At 45.8% G+C, this 18,169-nt stretch overlaps 1 protein-coding gene across 2 annotated transcripts in view; it reads left to right on the top strand.

Annotated features, from left to right (window-relative positions):
* The window catches only part of CACNA2D3 (calcium voltage-gated channel auxiliary subunit alpha2delta 3), a 768,096-nt gene that overhangs the window by 479,113 nt on the left and 270,814 nt on the right, over nt 1–18,169 (top strand). For both annotated transcript variants that reach the window (XM_081159441.1, XM_081159440.1), the window contains exon 12: nt 9,045–9,123. In XM_081159441.1, the coding sequence (XP_081015567.1) occupies nt 9,045–9,123 (79 nt within the window). The remainder of the gene's footprint in view (nt 1–9,044; nt 9,124–18,169) is intronic.

Genomic DNA, 18,169 nt, shown 5'->3' with positions numbered 1-18,169 from the left:
AAACTGTCAATGCCGTTATCCCTGGTAAAGACAAATATCAGTGATGACTCGTCAAAATCCTCCCCTAGGGAAAAAATTCCTCTTCTTCACCCACAAAAATCAATTTCCTCTTCACCAAACCTCTGGGCAGTGTGAGAGGGCACCTATGGATAGAAGATTCGACTTTCTTCAGCTCACCTTGTTTAGTTTTACTGAGGAAAAATTAATCTGAAACGCACGTGGAATGCCATGCTAGTTTACTAGAGTTCATTGCTTCTGACCTGTCTTTTCGTCCATTATCTCATTTGCTATTAATCACAGTGAGTGGGATGGGTGGGTGGTTCTCATGTTATAGGTAGAAAGCACAGTTCAGAGGGTTTAACTAAACTTACTCAGATCATTACACCAGTAAGTATGGAGTTGGATCCACCTGGAACCCAGGGCCCCTGATTCCTGGCTGTTTTAAAAGTACTCAGGATTTTTTAAAATCAGATATGGTAAGGCATGGGAATGACTGTCATGAGGAAAAAAGTTTATTATATTCGTTGTCCCCTAGAAGCAGGAGGCATGCCATGCACGCAGTGCCACATGGCAGCACCAAAGCCAGATGTGGGCAGAGAGAGGGAGGGAATTAGTAGGCTGAAGACTTTATTGTGGTTTTCATGAGAAGAAAGAGGCAAAGCAGGGTAGGCAGGTTTAGGATTGAGAATTTCAGTGGGCTCTGGGGTGTAGGGGTTGTGCCTGGCTGTCTGTTCCCGGGCCTTGGGTTGATTAGGGCTGGTGGACAATGGCTCAGGCTGTGAACGCCTGATAAACAGAGGTGGTAAGAGCTTTGGGCTCTGGATTGGTTGGCTTGTATATCAACGTGCGCTTCAGGAAAGTGGATACTCTCTCTAGGAATTAGCCAAACCTAGGAGGGGCAGTCCCTCCATGGCAGCGAGGCTCCAGATAGCAAAGCCTCAGAAATACAGAAAATAAAGAGCCATAGTCAATGCACTGGTTCTGCTTCCTGGATGAATTTTATCACCCATCTTTGAGGGTGTTTGCAGCTTGACTTCTTACTGATCCATTAAGTGATGTGTAATCTCCTCTGTCTCACTGTGCTAAGCCAGGTCACAGTCTCTGGGTGACCCATAGACACCCACCTCCTTCACTTGGACAAAACACATGGCCATAAATCTGTAGTCCCATCCCCTGGCTGGGAGATGGCACGTGGTGATTGTTTTCTGATTTGGGATCTTTTCAATACATGAGGTATCAGGGACTGTGCTTGAGAAGAAGGAGAATATACAGACTCTCAGAGCGTCCCAAAATGACAGTTCATTTTTCATAATGATCTATGATGTTCATTTGTTGACATTTCATTACTTTTGTAATTTAATTCAATTTTCCCCATTTCACTACTGCTCGGGGCAGCGGTACCTTATTTGCCTCTCTCATCCTCTAAATGAGGATGTTTCTCCTTTTATTGTGAGCATGATGGCTTCCAGATTAAAGCAGCTGGCTCGATAGACCTGTTCCCATTGGTGTCAGCCTTCCCCGAGTCCACCTCCGCTCCCGCAACATTTTCTTGTAGACACGTGGTCGTGGCAGTGATTTATGGAGCATCTTTGTGAATAATCAAGTTCCAAGCCTCATCTTCTGCTTAGAGATTAAAGATTTTATTCAGAAATGTTTTTCTGCATTAGCAGTCATAGAAATGAGCAAATAATAGTAGAAGTGGGAAAGGAATATCTTTTGTGAAGGTCTAGATGAAGCACATTGGGTAACATCAAATTGACTTTAAAACATAAAGACATCAGGAGACCTCTTTCTAAAGCTGAAGTAGTGCACCATTTTTGAGAAATCCTGGAGCATTTTAGGGAATAATTGAGTTGGGTGGTAAGTCTGAAGGCACATGAGCAGGAGAGAAGGTGTGAAAGTGATGAGTCCACTTGGTTACTTGCAGAAGCTGCCATTTGGCTGAATTAAAATTTAGAACCCATGGATGTGGGCACCTGTAGGTACTGGATGACTCTTTTAGTAAATTCCATTTATATCTGCAATCCATATAACATGCAGGGTTTTTTTGTTGTTTTTTTAAAATATGTCTTTATTGATTTCAGAGAGAGGAAGGGAGAGAGAGAGAGAGAGAGAGATAGAAACATCAATAATGAGAGAGTCACTGATCAGCTGCCTCCTGCATGTCCCCTACTGGGGATCGAGCCGGCAACCCGGGCATGTGCCCTGATCGGGAATTGAACTGATGATCTTCTGGATCCTAGGTCGATGCTCAATGGCTGAGCCACACCGGCTGGGCAACATGCAGGTTTTTAAAGGTAGAAATATGTTAGATTTATAGTTACATGTCATGTTAAAACAGAAGATTACTTTCTTTTTCCTATAAAAGTAAAGACTGTGTATCGATAGCCTCCTCAGTGCCCTGGCCCCTGCCCCTTTCCCCTGTATCTGGGGGGAAGAGTGGAATTATCCTAATTTTGAGAAGAGGTGCTTTGGGTGTGAACACCAGCTCAGCAGTGACAGGCATCGGCTTCAGGTCTGAGCTTTCCTGCTCGCCCAGTCCGGTCCGTGCCTGATGGTCCTGCTTGTTGGATTGACACAAGCTGCTTTAGAGACATTATCTTGATCCAGTTCCTCTCTTTTTGTTTTTAACCAGCCACTGGATTGTAAACTTCTTGAAGTTCAGCCTCGACCCTTATGCAATCAATAGAAATACCTTTATTGGAAGTGGCTCCAGTGATTTCTTAATTCCCAGCCCTGTTTTCCTTTGCTCAGGCCTCATCTTCTTGGTGCTACTTTTTTTCTTAAGTGTTGAACTCAGACCACCTGTGTCAGACCCACCATGGGCACTTTTAAAAAATCCAGATACCTGGGCTTATTAATCAGAACCTATGGAGGGTGAGTGCTGGGCTCCACCTTTCACGTGTGATTCGAACTTCTAGTGACTCTCATGCCCAGTGAAGTCTGATGACTCTCACCACCCTGACCAGAGCTGCCTTCATCTCCCACCTGGAATTTTTCAGTGGCCTCCTGCTTAGCATCTCTGTCTCTACCCTCATCTCCCAGTGGCTGTGGTTCTGAAACTGGCTGCACATTGCAACCTCCATACAGAGATTAAAAGTTGGGTCCTGCCTGATTTAATTGATCTTGGATGGGACCTGAGCATTCAGAATTATATCATCACAGGAAAATCAAATGGGCAGCCAGGATGAGCAGGACAGTCCATGGCCTGTTCTCCACACTGCAGACAGAATGCCCTTTTATGATTGTATATATAGCTCATGTCAGGCTTCTACTCAGTCCCCCTGTGGTTTATGTTTTTGCTAAAAAACAACAACAACAACAACAAAATACTCTACCAGTGGCCACAAAGGCTCACATGATTTGGCGTCTGTTGTGTGTCCAAGTTCATCCCCTACAACCTCTTCTGGCCGACGCCACTCCATTCCCACTGGTCTCTTCAATATCCCTTAAGCATCCTGTCCCAAGGACTTGGTGCCATCTGCTCCCTTCACCTGGAACATTCATCCCCAGTAGCCGTATGTCTTGCTCCCCCAACCCCATTTTGTCCAGATCCCTGCTCAAATACCACCTTATCAGGGAGGCCTTCCCTTCCTCCTTAAAACAAGAGCCCCCATACCCTCCATTGCCTTGCCCTGTTTTATTTTCTTCATATGCATTTCATCCAACAAATAAACATTTTGTGTGAATTTACCACTTATTATCTGTTTCACGCTCATGAAAACCTAAGCTCCCCGAGGATAGTTTGTTTCATTTATTCATCGTATCCCCAACACCAAGGATGGTCCCTGGCACACAGTTGGTGCTTGGAAGTTCCTTGTGATGGGTGGTGAGCTGCTGCTCTTGGACTGTCTCCAGAGCATGGGCATTGGTGATCTCCCATTCACTACTGTGTGAGTGGCAGCAGCCTGTTTTCTGGCTGTGCAATTGCCCCATTATAGCTCTACAGGCAGCTACTTCCCTTCCCCTGTTTTAATGGTTGCAGAAAAGAGAGAATTTTATTCATGATCTGTGCAAACTCAGACCACCTGTGTTCACCAAAAGTTGAAAGGAGGGATGTCCCTCCAAGTTTTTCCTGGGAATTGCATCTATATGAATGAGAAGCATAAATCTGTTTTTTGGAAAGACGGGATTGTTTTGAGTTTGTTTCATTTGGGAAACTTTATACTAAGTAGATTAAGTTAAGTGACTTTGAACTTAGAAATGTCCACATCTTAACATTTTATTAAGCCTAATTGGGTTTGTAGAACATTTAAAGACATCCAAACAAATGGAAGATCAAAATGAACTAATAGGTCGCTGCAGACTTTTTCCACCCTCCTTTGTGCTGCGTTAATGAAAGTGGTGCCTCCGTGCCTGCCAGCGATGCGCTCGGAGGCCTGGCTTCCAGGGAGCTCTGGCGTGTCCTGCCCCTGCCCTGGCCTGAGCTGCGCCTGATGCCTTCTCATGACCGCCCGTGCCAAGCACCTGGCCTTCAGGACCACCCTCCTGCCCCTGCCAGGGCGCCTTGCCACATCAGAAAAGCGGTTGTACTCAAGGCAGACTTGCAGAAGTTTGTTTGATGGAACTTCCTAGGGAAAAAATCTCCGACCCTTGGAAATAAAATCCGTCAGGTTGCAGGATCTGTCAGTGATGGAATGATGAACAATTTGAGTCTGCTACTCAGAGGTTTCACACTCAGTTAATTAAGCAGTGGAGTAAAGGCCAGGTTTAATTTCCACATATCATCTCTTCTGTGCTTGATTTTCGCTGCTGCGTTTATGCTTCTATGTCCTTACAGAATGTTCCAGAAGTAGCCGTGCCATTATGCTCTTTCTATTTTAAGGGATCTCTAATTATTAAAGCAATACTTGTTCATTTGTAAAAACATTCAAGTGAAATTGAAATTTCTGAATAACTGTAAGTCCCTTTTTACAAAAATAGGACTATGCTACACAATATCCCATAGCTTGCTTTTCCCCTTACCAATTTCTAATGGACGTCTTTCTCCATGAGTTAATAGCTGCATGGCGTTCCCTGCATGAATGTACTCTAAGTTTTTAGCCAATGAGCTGTCCAGAGACACTTAAGATTTAACAGTTTTTGACCATTACAAACAATGAAGCTTGACATCCATGTACTTTTATCATTTTTGTGTATCTGTGAAAATATATAAAACTGAATTACCGGGCTTTAAGAAGACAACACTCTACTGTTCTCCTACCCCTTCCTGTCACCTTGGCTACCAGCTTGGCCCCCACCAGCATTTCATTTGATATCCTGGCTATAAAATCAATGCCTAGAAGTACAATTACTGGTTCTAAAAAAAAAAAAATTACAGCCCGGCCGGGCGTGGCTCAGCTGTTGAGCGTCAACATAGGATCCAGGTGACCGGGGTTCGATTCCCTGTCAGGGCACATGCCCGGGTTGTGGACTCGATCAATGACTCTCTCATCATTGATGTTTCTATCTCTGTCTCTACCTCTCCTTTCCTCTCTCTGAAATCAATAAAGATATATTCAAAAAAAATTACAACTATAAAATGCTATGGATATTGTTAAATTGCTCTTCAAAATATTTCTTTCGGATTAAATCTCTTTTCTTTTTGTTGCCAGTTGAAGGGCAGTATTGTGAGAAGGCCAGAGTGTGAACCCAGTATCACTCGATTGTGTTCACTTCTCAGGCAGAGATGCAACAAGTCATTCCCATACCATTTCTACTCAGATAAGGAGGCCGTTTCACTGGGAGCCAAGGACTGCATATCAATGGAAATATTAAAGATGATTCTGATTTTTCTTTCACAAACCAACAAAACAAATATACTGCTATAAATCCCTTAGCACATACCTGACCCAGGGGATGGTGCTGACCGGGGAAGCCACATGGTGCTGGTGTAGGGTGTGGGCTGGTTTTCATTACTGTGATGATTGTTAGTACAATTATCCTTGAGCAATCGTGTCTGGTCTGCAGTTTGGCAAGATCCTACTGGTTTTCCAAATGGGTTGCCATCTTTTACAATCAGGGATTATACAAGTTTTGCCAGTGATTCAGGACATTGTTCTGGTGTTTTAACTATGCCTCCGAGAGAACTCAGTTTATCCGGTGGTTCTTCATCTGGATGGCGCAGGAGGTTTGGCACACACAGGTGCCTTTACCCAAAACCAAACGGGTTGCTTTGTGTTGGGTCTTTTCTGCTTTGCCAGCAAGACAGACTCATAGCTTCATTTCCTAAGAGCCATCTAATATGCTTTCTGCTTGGTTAAGAGTCAGTGGGCATGCAAGTTTTTATCAATCTAGTGTTTCCCCTTTAAATAGCTTACATTGGAAGTGAACAGCAAAGTGTTATGAAAACAGCCTGGGTCTGGTCTCAAGAGCCTGGATTCCAATCCTGTCTCTTGTGGGTGCTGGCTCTGGACCTTGGATCTGGGTGAGGATTTCTGTATTGGCAGAACCAGCACCTCCAGGAGGTTAAGAGGAGACCCCAGTGTTATCTTGAGGTTTCTGGGATCAGGGAGACCTCTGATTAGATCAGGACTTGAAACTAATCAAATTGCTTTATTTCACTGGGCCTCAGTTTTCCTTAAATCAGACATTATCAGCTAAATGCCAACAGTGGCCAGACAGGAAAAGTGAACAGAGGACAGCTCCGTGTTGGAAGGTCAGTGGTAACCACCTGGCTACATGAGGCTGAATCTTCTCCCTCCCACCCCCCACCCAAGAAAAGCAGAATCTCCTAATTAAAAAAAAACAAATCCTTCTTTTCAATCTGACTCCAGTGGGAATAGTGCAGAAAAGAGCCAGGGGAGTGAAGAGAGGCCACAGCTTCTCTGCCTGTTCCTCCACCCAGGAAGCCCCCTGGCAGGAGCTGTGATGGATGAAATGACTGCCTTACCAAGCATCGATCAGGATAGACTAAGGCCACGTAATGATTGTATGTATTTTTAAGCACCTTTTTAGTTGGAAATAAACCATCACATAAAAACTAGTCTTCAAGTTATAATTCCCAGGTAAGGCGATATTCCTAATTAGAACAAAGTCTTCATTTTTGAGCATTCATATACTTTTATCCATTCATGTCTTGATGTGTAATGTTCTGAGAACTGTGCTCCATCGGGTCACAACCAGGGGCAAGAAACATAGCCCTTCTTTCCCCCCATTCAAGTGAATGGTCTAGTGGAGATCAACCTCACAGAGGCAACCACACAACCACTCGAGGTATTAGTTAACCACAGTGGAAACAGGCTTCGAAGGAGGAGCGGGGCTGCCTGACCCTGTCTGGATGAGCTGAGGGCACATCAGCTGGTAAGGCCTTGGGTACATGGAAAGCACTGCTCACCCACTGCCATGTCCTTATTTAACTCAGTCTCAGAGGCGACCGAAGGGCTGAGCTTGGTCTGCAGAAGAGTTTTATTTGGATTGTGTAGTGTTGACCCACATGTATTAAATTTGAGTGGAAGGGCTTTAACCCTTTTAATTCCTTATCTTTCTTCTATCAAGCCCTCAAGTACCACTTTGGGAGGTGGGTTGTGGTTTACTTCAAAGAATTGTCTGACAGTTTCACTTAGCATAGTACCCTCTAAGTACAGCCATGTTGTTGCAAATGGCAAGATTTCATTCTTTTTATGGCTGAGTCATATTCCATTCTCTCTCTCTCCCTCCCTCTCTCTCTCTCTGTCCATATCTTACCTCTCTTTGTCCATATCATACCTTCTTTATCTGCTCATCTGTTCATGGACACCTGGGTTGCTTCCATGTCTTGGCTATTGTAAATAATGCTGCAGTGATATAGGGGTACTTACAGGGTGGGGCAAAAGTATGTTTACCATTGTTCATATGGAAAATAATAAAATAATAAATAACACTAGAATAAACTGTTTTATGTACTCAAAACTATAAAATTCCTTCTGCTCCACCAGGTATATCTTTCCAAATTAATGCTTTTGTTTTCTTCAGATAGATACCCAGATGTGAAATTTCTGGGTTGTATGGTAGTTGTAGTTTTAGATTTTTGAGGAACCTCCACACTGTTTTCCATAGTGGCTACAAACTCACCAACAGCCCACAAGGGTTCCCTTTTCCCTCCGTCTTCGCCAAATACTGTATGACTTCCATTATTTGTCAAATATAAAACACAAAACAAACAAACAAATAAAACAAAACAGACTCTTAGATACAGAGAACAAAGGGATGGTTGCCAGAGGGGAGGGGAGGGTGATGGATGAGAAAGGTGAGAGGGAATGAGAGGTAAAAACCTCCGGTTTAAAGAAAAAAGTCACGGGGCAAGTAGTCAATATTATTGTAATAAACCTTGTATGGTGACAGATGGTTACTAGACTTACCGTGGTGATCACATCATGAGGAATATAAATGTCAAATCACTGTGTTGCACACCTGAAACTAATATATACTGTATGTATGTCAACTAGACTGAAAAACAAACAAACAGAGTACTCTGGCCTCATGAGAGAGAGCTAGGAAAGGAATAGAAACTAATAGAGCCAGGGTTTTACATGTGTTTTCTGCTCTTCAGGAGCCAAAAACTTAGGAAGGCTTGAGAGGCTTTCCATTGGTCTCCTGGCTGCAGGCTGTGCCTCTTGTCCCAGTTACTTACCTCCTCAAATCAAGCCAGAGACCACAGATGGCAAGAGAGTGTCTGCAGCCTGTCCTCACCACCGGGGGAAACGTCGAGGGTCTCTCAGTGGCGCTTTCATTCCCCAGAAGAGCACGCTCTGCATTTCCTGTGCGGATCTGGTCCAGACCTGGATGCTCCTTGCCCGTCTGTGCGCATCAAACCCAGGCCCGAGAGGCTGCCAGTCTCCCATCTCACGTTGTCCTCTGTCGCGAGCTCCACACCGAAAAACAACCACCACCAGTGCCATATGGTTTAAAAGATCAAAGGCCCCAGTTTTGAATATATTTCAAGCTGACTGTACTTCAAATGTTTTAAATATGTTTCTCCAGATGGGAAGCATGGAGCATTAACGAGGTAAACCACATGTGCGCGAGCCGTGATGCGGTCTGTGAAAAGTGAATGCCACTGATCCGTGCCTTTGCCTCCTTCTCAGGTTCGCATCTTCACGTACCTTATTGGACGGGAGGCGGCTTTTGCAGACAATCTCAAGTGGATGGCCTGTGCCAACAAAGGTAGGTCCCTCTGGTGTGCTTGGCTCTGCTTGCCTTCTCCTTGGATGTGCAGAAATCAAAATAGGCATGAGGAAGTGGAGAATCCTAGGAGAAGGCTGTGAATTCTAAGATAAGGTCTGGGTGTTTCTAAATGGTTTTTGATAAGCTTGTAACAGCTTCTCCCAAAATGTGCTTATAAAGTTTGAGGACGTAGGTGGAGTGGCTAAACCTCTCCGTTCTACTGCTTAGGAGCTGAGTGACCTTGGGAGAATCACTGTGGCAGAGCCGTTTATTGTGCACCAAATATCCATGTGCTTACTCAGTACCCCCAGCCCCCTGGAGGCCCAGTGGGGCCTCAACACTGGTTGTGGCCAATAGTCTGTAAGCAAAACCAACCTGGGTCATTTCTGAGTTAATGCATTTAAGAGCTGTGGTAGTATCTACACTCTCTTTGGCTCTTGTGAACTCTGAAGCTACATGATGGAATTGTCATGAAATGGAGCAACCTTCATCAGCCTGGGTCCCTGAGTGATCACATGGAGCAAAATGCCTTTCCACTCACTCTGTCCCCTGCCATATGCCAACCCACAATGCACATACAGTATGTGTGATAAACCTTTTTATTCAGCCATTGAGGTTTTCGGTGTGATATGTTCCCATAGCATGACTTAGCCTACACAACTAGTTAAGTCAGTTAACTCTAACCTGCTTTAATGTTCTAATTTTCAAAATGGAAATGGGGATAATAGTTCCTCCTTTGATTCTTATTAAATATAAGCATTAATGAAATGGGGTCTATCTCAGTAATGGAACATAGTGAGAGTGTAATGATTGTTGGCTTCTGTGCATTCACAGGTTAATTGATTAATGACCCCCTGTTGTATGTAAGAAAGAATGTTTTGGGACAGGTACAAGGAGGGAAATAACAGGCTCTCCAGTCTATGATGGGCTTCTTTTCATTCTACAACTAAGAAGGCAAAACATATGAGGCAAATGGATGGTAGAGTCCAGATTCCTTGAGTCTCAACCCAGACTCCTTGAGTTTAAATCCAACCTCCATCATCCACCAACCCATTAGCAAGTTACCAAACCTATCTGGGTCTGAGTTATGTCACCCACAGAACTGGGGAAGTGAACATACCTGTCCCATACAGATTGTGAGCATGAAATGAGGCTGTGCCAGTGAAGCTGGTAGCTCAGTGCCTGGCACAGAAGTACCCCATATCATTTCCCAGTGTCATGCTTATCTGTGCACGTGTCTTACCTCCCTCCTGAGGCTACACACTCCATGAGGGCAGCCTTTGACTCTGACTTCACCTTGAGCACCAACAGAGCCCGGCCTCCAGCCTTACTCAGAGTGGGTGATTATTTGATGTTCCTAAAATGAGTAATTGACTATAAACACTAGTAAAGGAACATCTGTTCTGTTGCTCATGGACTGGTATTGATGAATTTCACTGGTCTACTTTAATATTGTCTCCTAAGCCATCCTTTATAAAAGTTTGTGCCTCAATGGAGGAAAGAGGACCCAATGACAGCTTTGAAGGTCTCGGTCTAGTTTTAGTGACTTAAAACAAAGTTATTTTAGTTGCAAGCAACCAAAGTTGTTCCCTGAAATTAAAGAGAGGAGTGTTTTGGAGAGAGAGGGGAGTGACTCAGAATCTGGACTGGGAAGGGAAGCTTGTGTCCCTGGAGGTCCGGGGAGCAGTGATTTTGTTTTTCTTTCCCTGTTTGGTTCCTTTCTACAGTCCATGAACTCTTCTTCTCTGTAGGTCGACTTTCTCTGCCTTGGCATGTTCAGAAATGCTCACCCTATGCCACGCGCGCCCATCTAGCCACACAACACACATTGTGGGCGGGGCATGATACTAGAAAGGAGTTTATATCTTTTCCATTTCAGACTGAGCCACGTCTCTAAGTTCTGATTTTATGTCCCTCACCTCCCTCCCAAAAAAGATTATGACCCCAGCTTGGGCCAGGTCTCCCCCTGCTGAATCGGGCATGGGCAGAGTTAAGCCCACAGAGCAAAATATATGCACTCTGAGGGGCTCGGCATTGGGGGGGGGGGGCGTGGGAAGTTCTCAGATCATAGATGCATAGCCAGGCAAATGAACCTCAGCCTATCTGCTTCTATTTGGAACAATATTTAAAGCCAGTCTCAATTTCATCATTGAAAAACTGGAGACCTGCATGGCAGTTGTAACATTTCCTTGAAGCTCTAAAATAACACACCCTATGATTATTTTCGTGTATTGGCTGGCTCGCCTCACTATAGGTATCAGTAATCTGATTAGCTCAGAGCTAATGCACTTGGCTTCATTTCAGGGGGACACATGGGGGGACCGCAGGCACCAGGGATGGAAGCTGACGCATCCTATGCTTCCTCAGAGGAAAGAGGCCGTTCTTGAAATAATCTTTGGAACTTTGTTGACATTTGAAAATGTTGATTGAGCCATACTTTTCCTGTTTTTCTGTTCCCCTTTATTCTGTGGTCTTAAAAAAAAAAAGTGCCTTTCCATTTTTTAAAAAGTTTGCAGTTACTCTTGCCACGTCGGATTGCAGTTCTTCCCGTCGGCTAGTATGCAGTTAGTCACGGGCTATTGTTTTTACCACTGTCTGTGTCCAGCTGATGAAAATTACTCAAATTGAAGTCTTGTCTTAATCAACTAATATTACACCATAATTTAGTTTTAGTCATTGTTTATAAGAATCTTTGAAGCATCCTTTTGAAGACAGTTTAGTCGACTCGGAGTATTTCAGGGCCTGGCTATAGAATATAGCCCTTTAGATGTAAAAGCTCTGAGTACAGCAACTTGGAAAATCCGAGGCGGTAATAGTAGCCGTGGGGCTGGCCGGGCCTTGGATTCCACAGTGATTCTCCTTCTCTTCCCGTCTAAATCCAAATCCAGTCATTTCCTTCCCTGCCAGAGCCAGTCCCTCTCCAAAGTCTCACCTTCCTTACTCTGCTTCTCTTCTAAAGGGCCTTGGGAATAAAATGTCATTGTTTACCACTCTTCAAAGTAGCAGTTGCCATCAAAACGTTAGGTTCCAGTCATCTGTGCCCATGTAAACACTGGCTTCGCGTTGCGTCAGTGATGGGGTTTTAGACCACGTAACATCAGTGAGCAAGTATTCTTCCATGGTCATTAATTAAATCATTGTTTATAGTCTCAGATTGTTATAGTATGGAGGCAGCATAGCATTTTTCATCTCAAGTGACATGAGGTCCAGAGGGGCCCCCCCTTACATATTTTTGTCCTGACTCAGACAAGTTCTTCAGTGAAATGAGTCATTAACATTCAGGGGCCAGAGCAGACTCGGGGAGAGCCCAGGGGAGCCCAAGGAGAAGCTTGTTGGCAGACCTGCTGGGCCTGGCCAGAGTGGCCCTGCGGAGGAGCAGGAGTTGTCAGGGCCCACACACCTTCCGCAGTAAGGGGGCCAGGATGCACTATCAGCACAGAACTTCTTGCTTGCAAGTCTGGTAGCCATGGAGACTGCTCTCAGCCACTGGACCTCAGACGTGTCTGCTGGAAATCGATGTCTGGGGACATTTATACCCCTTACAGGAGTTCTCTGCCTCCTCCAATCTACAAGCAAAATCCAGAGAGGCCTGGAGCTCATTGGTTTGTTTCATTTTGTGCATAACTAGGTCCCATCTTGAGGGAAACGGCCTTAATGAGGCAAAGCAGCAACCCATTTTAAACCCATTAAAACAATCATTGCCACTGTACAATGGCTTGTGGAATATACAGTTCCGAGTTCACACTATTGGATAAATAAGTGAGCTGGGAAAACTGAAAAGAGGGGCCGGCTCGCTCAGATATGCCATAAAGCCATGATGACCTTCTCTAATGTTCAGTGTGCCAAGATTTTAAATAAGCACGGCCTGAGTCTCCTGCAGAAATCACGGCGAATGGAGTGTTTTCCAGCTGTGCAAATAAAGAAGGGCCTCCGTGTTTGGGTTCTCAACCAATCAGTCATCGTTAGGTCGAATGGAAACGCCACATGAGTCTCTCTTGGTTGTCTGCTCGGCTTGTCCCTTTTTGATAGGTTAATGGTCATTCTCTCTTTATTTGAAAGCGAACTAGTGGCCTGAGACCTCCTCAGAAGTTCAGACCCTCAGCCCTTTTCCAATAAAAATTTTTTACCCTCATTCTACGTTTGTTTCCAAACATCTTGGCTCCTAAAAGATAGCTTCAAATTTATGAGGCCAGAATGGTTGTAGGTGAGGGTAGGGGAAAAGTGGCAATTAAAACTTGCATTATTTTGGAACAGGTAGAAGAAGGCAAAATGGCAGTTATTCAGATATCTTTATACAGTATTTTTCTGTACTCTTTGACCAGTATTTCCCCAATTCCTAACCCTCAGCCCCTGGTAACCACCATTTCACTCTTTGTGTCTAAAAGCTCAGCTTTTTTGGATTCCATATGGATTCCACATATAAGTGATATCAAGCAGCATTAATCTTTCTCCATCTGATTTACCTCACTTAGTAATATACTGTAGGTCCATGCATGCTGTTGCAAATGGCAGGCTTTCGTTCTTTCTCATAGCTGAATACTACTCCACTCTGTGTGTGTGTGTGTGTGTGTGTGTGTGTGATGGACACTTACGTTGTGCACATTCTTTGTGTACATTCCATAGAACCTGAAGATGGTGCTGTTGTTGTTTATAGCAACTAAGGATGACAAACTACGTGTCAGGTAGAATGCAAAGTGCTTTTGTGAAATCTCTCTTTTGCCCCTCACTAAAGCTTTAGAAGAAAGCTGAGATTTAGTTTTCTTGTCCCAGGTTACCAGCTAGCAGGTGGCAGAGCCCGGATTCGGGGCCAGTGGATCCGAAGCCTGAGCCTAACCTCACCAGGATGTGAGAAAGTTGTGTTTCATGCAGGACTCTTGTATGTCTTTCATAATTTGAAAGACTCTAGGAAAGGGAATCTAGAGGTTGAGGAAAGGCTTTACCAGCTAATAAACACTGGGCTGGGATTTCGACCCAGCATGTGCTCCAGAAATGCTCCTGCCCCAGTTGTGTGGGCATGTGGTTCAGCACCTGATGTTTTACAAATGGGGACACTAAGGCTCTGAGGGGAGATGAGGCAGCTTGGGGTGCGGTTCTGTGATAGAGCTACAGACAGGCCGGCATTCCTAGCAGCATCACGTGACCCTTTAAATTACCTTTTCTAACATGAAATTTGAAATGTAAAAGGCAATGTTATTCACAAAGTAAAAGGCTTGTTTCTCAATGTGAGAGTCTGGCTGATTCTGATGGCTTCACACTCCAGAGCCCCATTCTCCAGGTGGGCACATGCCCACCACGGCTGTGGGGTGGGCCCCTGCCCTCAGGTCATACTCTGCTGCTCAGTTCTTTCTAACTCCCTGGACATGTGCCCTTTGGCTCCAGGGCCCAACCTTTTGCTGGGTGTCTGTGAAGGCCCAAGGAGATGGGGACATAGGAAGTTGTTTATAAATTGTGTATCTTTTTACAGAAATGGGTGCTTTGTCAGTAGCATGTGATGCTGATGGGGAGGAGGAAGGTGAGGGAGAATTCTGCCCGTGTGTCAAGGACACTGTTGCCCAGAAGGGAGGCAAACCAGGTCACACCATCGACTTCACGGCCCACTTCACTGTCCGGAGGAGACTGAAATCTGGGCACTGGCGTTGTCCTCAGCTTGTCTTGCTCAGAGGGGAAAGAGTGTTTGGAAAGACTCACAGGGAGCAGTGCCCATCACACCAAAGGTGGAATGGGAACCTTGGCGGGGGAGGTAGACAGCCAGGGCCCCCCACTGAGGAGCAGGCTCTGACGTCATGGCAAGACGGAGTAATGAATGATGGAGCCGCTCACCCAAGGGCGCCTCTTAGACAAGGGACTCCTAAGAAAGTTCGAAGCGAGGGTGGTAGAACCTCAGAAATACAAAGCACCGGGCTGCGTGCGGGGTGTCGCATGGGGTAGCTGTAACCCCGAGGTCACAGGAGGCTCTGCAAGGGAATAAAGTACATAAATAGATGTTACTTAGAAAAATGAGAAGACCGTCTGTAATAGGTGGCTAATTACGGCATTAATTACTCCTTGGTAATTACCAAATGATTGCTGATTCTGTTTTCCTACATGATAGATGACGTCCAAAAAGGCTCATTAAAGAAGAGAATAAACATTCAAGAGCTAGAATTTAAAAGAAAAAAAGGGGGGGTGTGGGGAGGAGGGCAAGGGGCCCGTTCGGAGAATGTGAAGGGAAGCGTCTATGGTTACAGCCAAAGCATCCAGCCCTCAGCCCTTCCTGTTATCCATCAAAAGCACATTTGTTAACCAAAACTTTGACGAAAACATTTGAAAACAAGAAAGAGTCTTTCAGAAAGGTTTGAGATTTTAATGGGTTGGGGTGAGATGATTAAGTTTGCATGAAGCTTTGCAGTAGACATCATTAATATTATTTTTATAATTTTGGCTCTTCTTACCTTTGCTGCATCTGCATCCCTGGTCTATATCTTGAAATATAACTTAGAACTGTGGCCTGGGTTTTGAGTAGATCTTTGGTGCTAGTTATGGAGCATTTTCCAGGAACCTGAAGGAGAACCATGCACTTCCCCACCCCATCCTCAACATTCCCCAGCCACAGACACGACAGCCCATTAGGGGAGACCTCTTGGGCGAGGACCTCTGAGCAGCCCTGTCTGCCCTGTTCTAATACAGGGAGAGGCAGTGTCTTCACTAGTTGAGAGCAAAGGTTTTGGAATCAGATGAACCCGGATTGGAACTGACCTGGGACGAATCCCTGGGTTCCCTGTGCTCTGTTTCCTCCCCACACAGTGAGCACAGGAGTTGGGCTGTTGCGCTGCCCAGGGGCCCAGGCACAAGGTGAGTCGCAGGAGGACCTCAGTGGACGTCCCTGCTTTACTAATGCTCCCGCTAACCCGTGTGCCTGCTCTGGGAATCCTGCTCCCTACACAACGGGCGCCAGTGTTTTGTAACATTTCATGGAGCTAATATTCCAGTGAAAGAGAACATAGTAAACAAGCAAGTCAGAATCCAGCACCAGATTAATCTTCCTAAGAAAGTGAAGGCAGGGCGAAGTGAGAGGAAGGAAGTTTAGACAGCTGAGCCCTGCCTGATAAACAAGACCCAGCCGTGGAGAAACTGGATAAAAGGTGTACCAGGCAGAGGGTACAGCAAGCGCCAAAGCCTGGGAAGGGAATGAACTTGGCCTGGGAGAGGAAGGGAAGGGCCAGGGAGCTGAAACAATGAGAGCGACCATGAGGAACCAAAAGGGGATGCGGTCATCAGGTGGGCGCGCAACTGAAGGAGAGCCTTGGCGGCCTGGGTAAGACACTTGGATTTTATTCTAACTCTAAGTAGAATGTGTTTTAGGCTCTTAGGCAGGGAGAGGATGATCTGGCTGCTGGGAGGAGCCTAGATAAGGAGAGGGGGTCCGTGGGGAGGCTGTTGCCACATTCTGGAGGAGAGACTCTCGAGTCAGGAGTAGGCCGGGGCAGCGGAGAGGGCAAGTGGATTTCTGACATGTTACAGAGATGGGGCCAGGAGAACATGCTCGTGGATTCGCTATGGGCTGGGTGAGCAAAGGATGGCTGTCAAGGATAGTGCTTATGTTTTTGGCCTGAATTGGGGAGCGGCGCCATTTGCCCAGATGGGGAGGGCGCACCGGGGGAGGAACGTGTCTGGTGAGGGAGATCAGGAGTTGGCTGCGGACGGGGTTCAGTCTGAGAATCCTGTTAGTCATCCTGTGGAGGTGTCAGGTATACAGTTGGCTGTGGGTCTGGAGCTCTGGGGAGGAGCCAGCTTTTTGTAGCTTCTCAGAACCTTGACTGTGACAAGCAATGCCAAGTGAGGATGATCTCAGCTCCATTCCCATCCAAGTGTGCGGTGGTTTTTCCTTTCCACTCCCCTCTATGCTAATGACCTGTCTCTCCCATCCTCTTCGCGTTCATTCCCTGTTTTGGAAAACCCAAATCAAGGATTTTTACTGTTGGCTTTGAGGATTAAGAAAATGCAACCAAGAAGAACCCCTCCTAAGCGATGCTGTCTTTATGCACATTTGGCACAGGAACCCCAAATAGGAATCGTTCTACACTGAGAATCACTCACCCATGTACCCTAACAGTCCAGAACCATGGAGCTCTCCCCTCCTCTTATCAACATGGCAACACCTCTCTTAGCTGTCCTCTTTGTCTTGATTTTCTAAGACCTTTCCCTCAGAACCCAAGGCTTGCCCATTAGAGAAAAGATGAAATGTTTTCTTTCATATTCAAACATTGTTTGCAGTTGCTGTGCATGGAGAGGTAACTATGGATGACCCTTTCACCCAGCGACCCTCTTTAAAACTTGTCTTTCCCCCTATGCCTCCAAGAGGGGCCACTAGGGGTCTTGTGAGAGGTGTCCCAATGGATCTTCCTAACTTTGGTGCCTGAACTCTGAGGGAGGGCCAAGGTGCACATGGGCCCCACTCACGGGCTGCACGCTAACATGGGAGCTCAGAGCCTGCTCCTTTGGGGCCCTGTTTCCCCTGGGATGGGTGAGGTTCTGGCTCTGGCTGGGAGGGTGGGGGTGGACAGGAGTGACAATGCCTGTTAATTAGCACTGTGCAGAGCTGTCGTCAGGAAGCCAGAAGCCACATGGTCCCAACCTGGTTTGGGGTTGGCATACCAAATTCAAACCAGCTGGCCTTTGTTTGGAAATGCCCTGGGAGGGTCCCGGCCCTTTTTGGACAACAGAAGGGCTGGCATTTCCTTATGCTGAGCTTTGTTTTATACACTATGAGGTTCTGTAAACACTGTAGCCAGTGCTGTGACAAACCCGGCTCCAGAGGCACACATACCCTCTCTGATATGTGGGCAATAAGAGATGGCATGAACCTAGTTACAGGGTCTCATTCATGGGGAGGAAACATGACATGTCCATCCAGTGTCCCCTGCTTAAAATCCTCCCATGACTACCTGCCTATAAGATGAAGCCCAAACTCCTTCGCAAGGTCCTGTGTGACTCACAGTCCCCTGCTCATTCCTCTGATCTTACACCACCATGCCCTCCTCACCCAGCTCCTTATCCCTGCAACCCC

Source organism: Miniopterus schreibersii (assembly GCF_964146895.1).
Source record: "Miniopterus schreibersii genome assembly, chromosome: 15".
NCBI lineage: Eukaryota > Metazoa > Chordata > Mammalia > Chiroptera > Miniopteridae > Miniopterus > Miniopterus schreibersii.
This window is presented reverse-complemented; position numbering and strand designations above follow the sequence as displayed.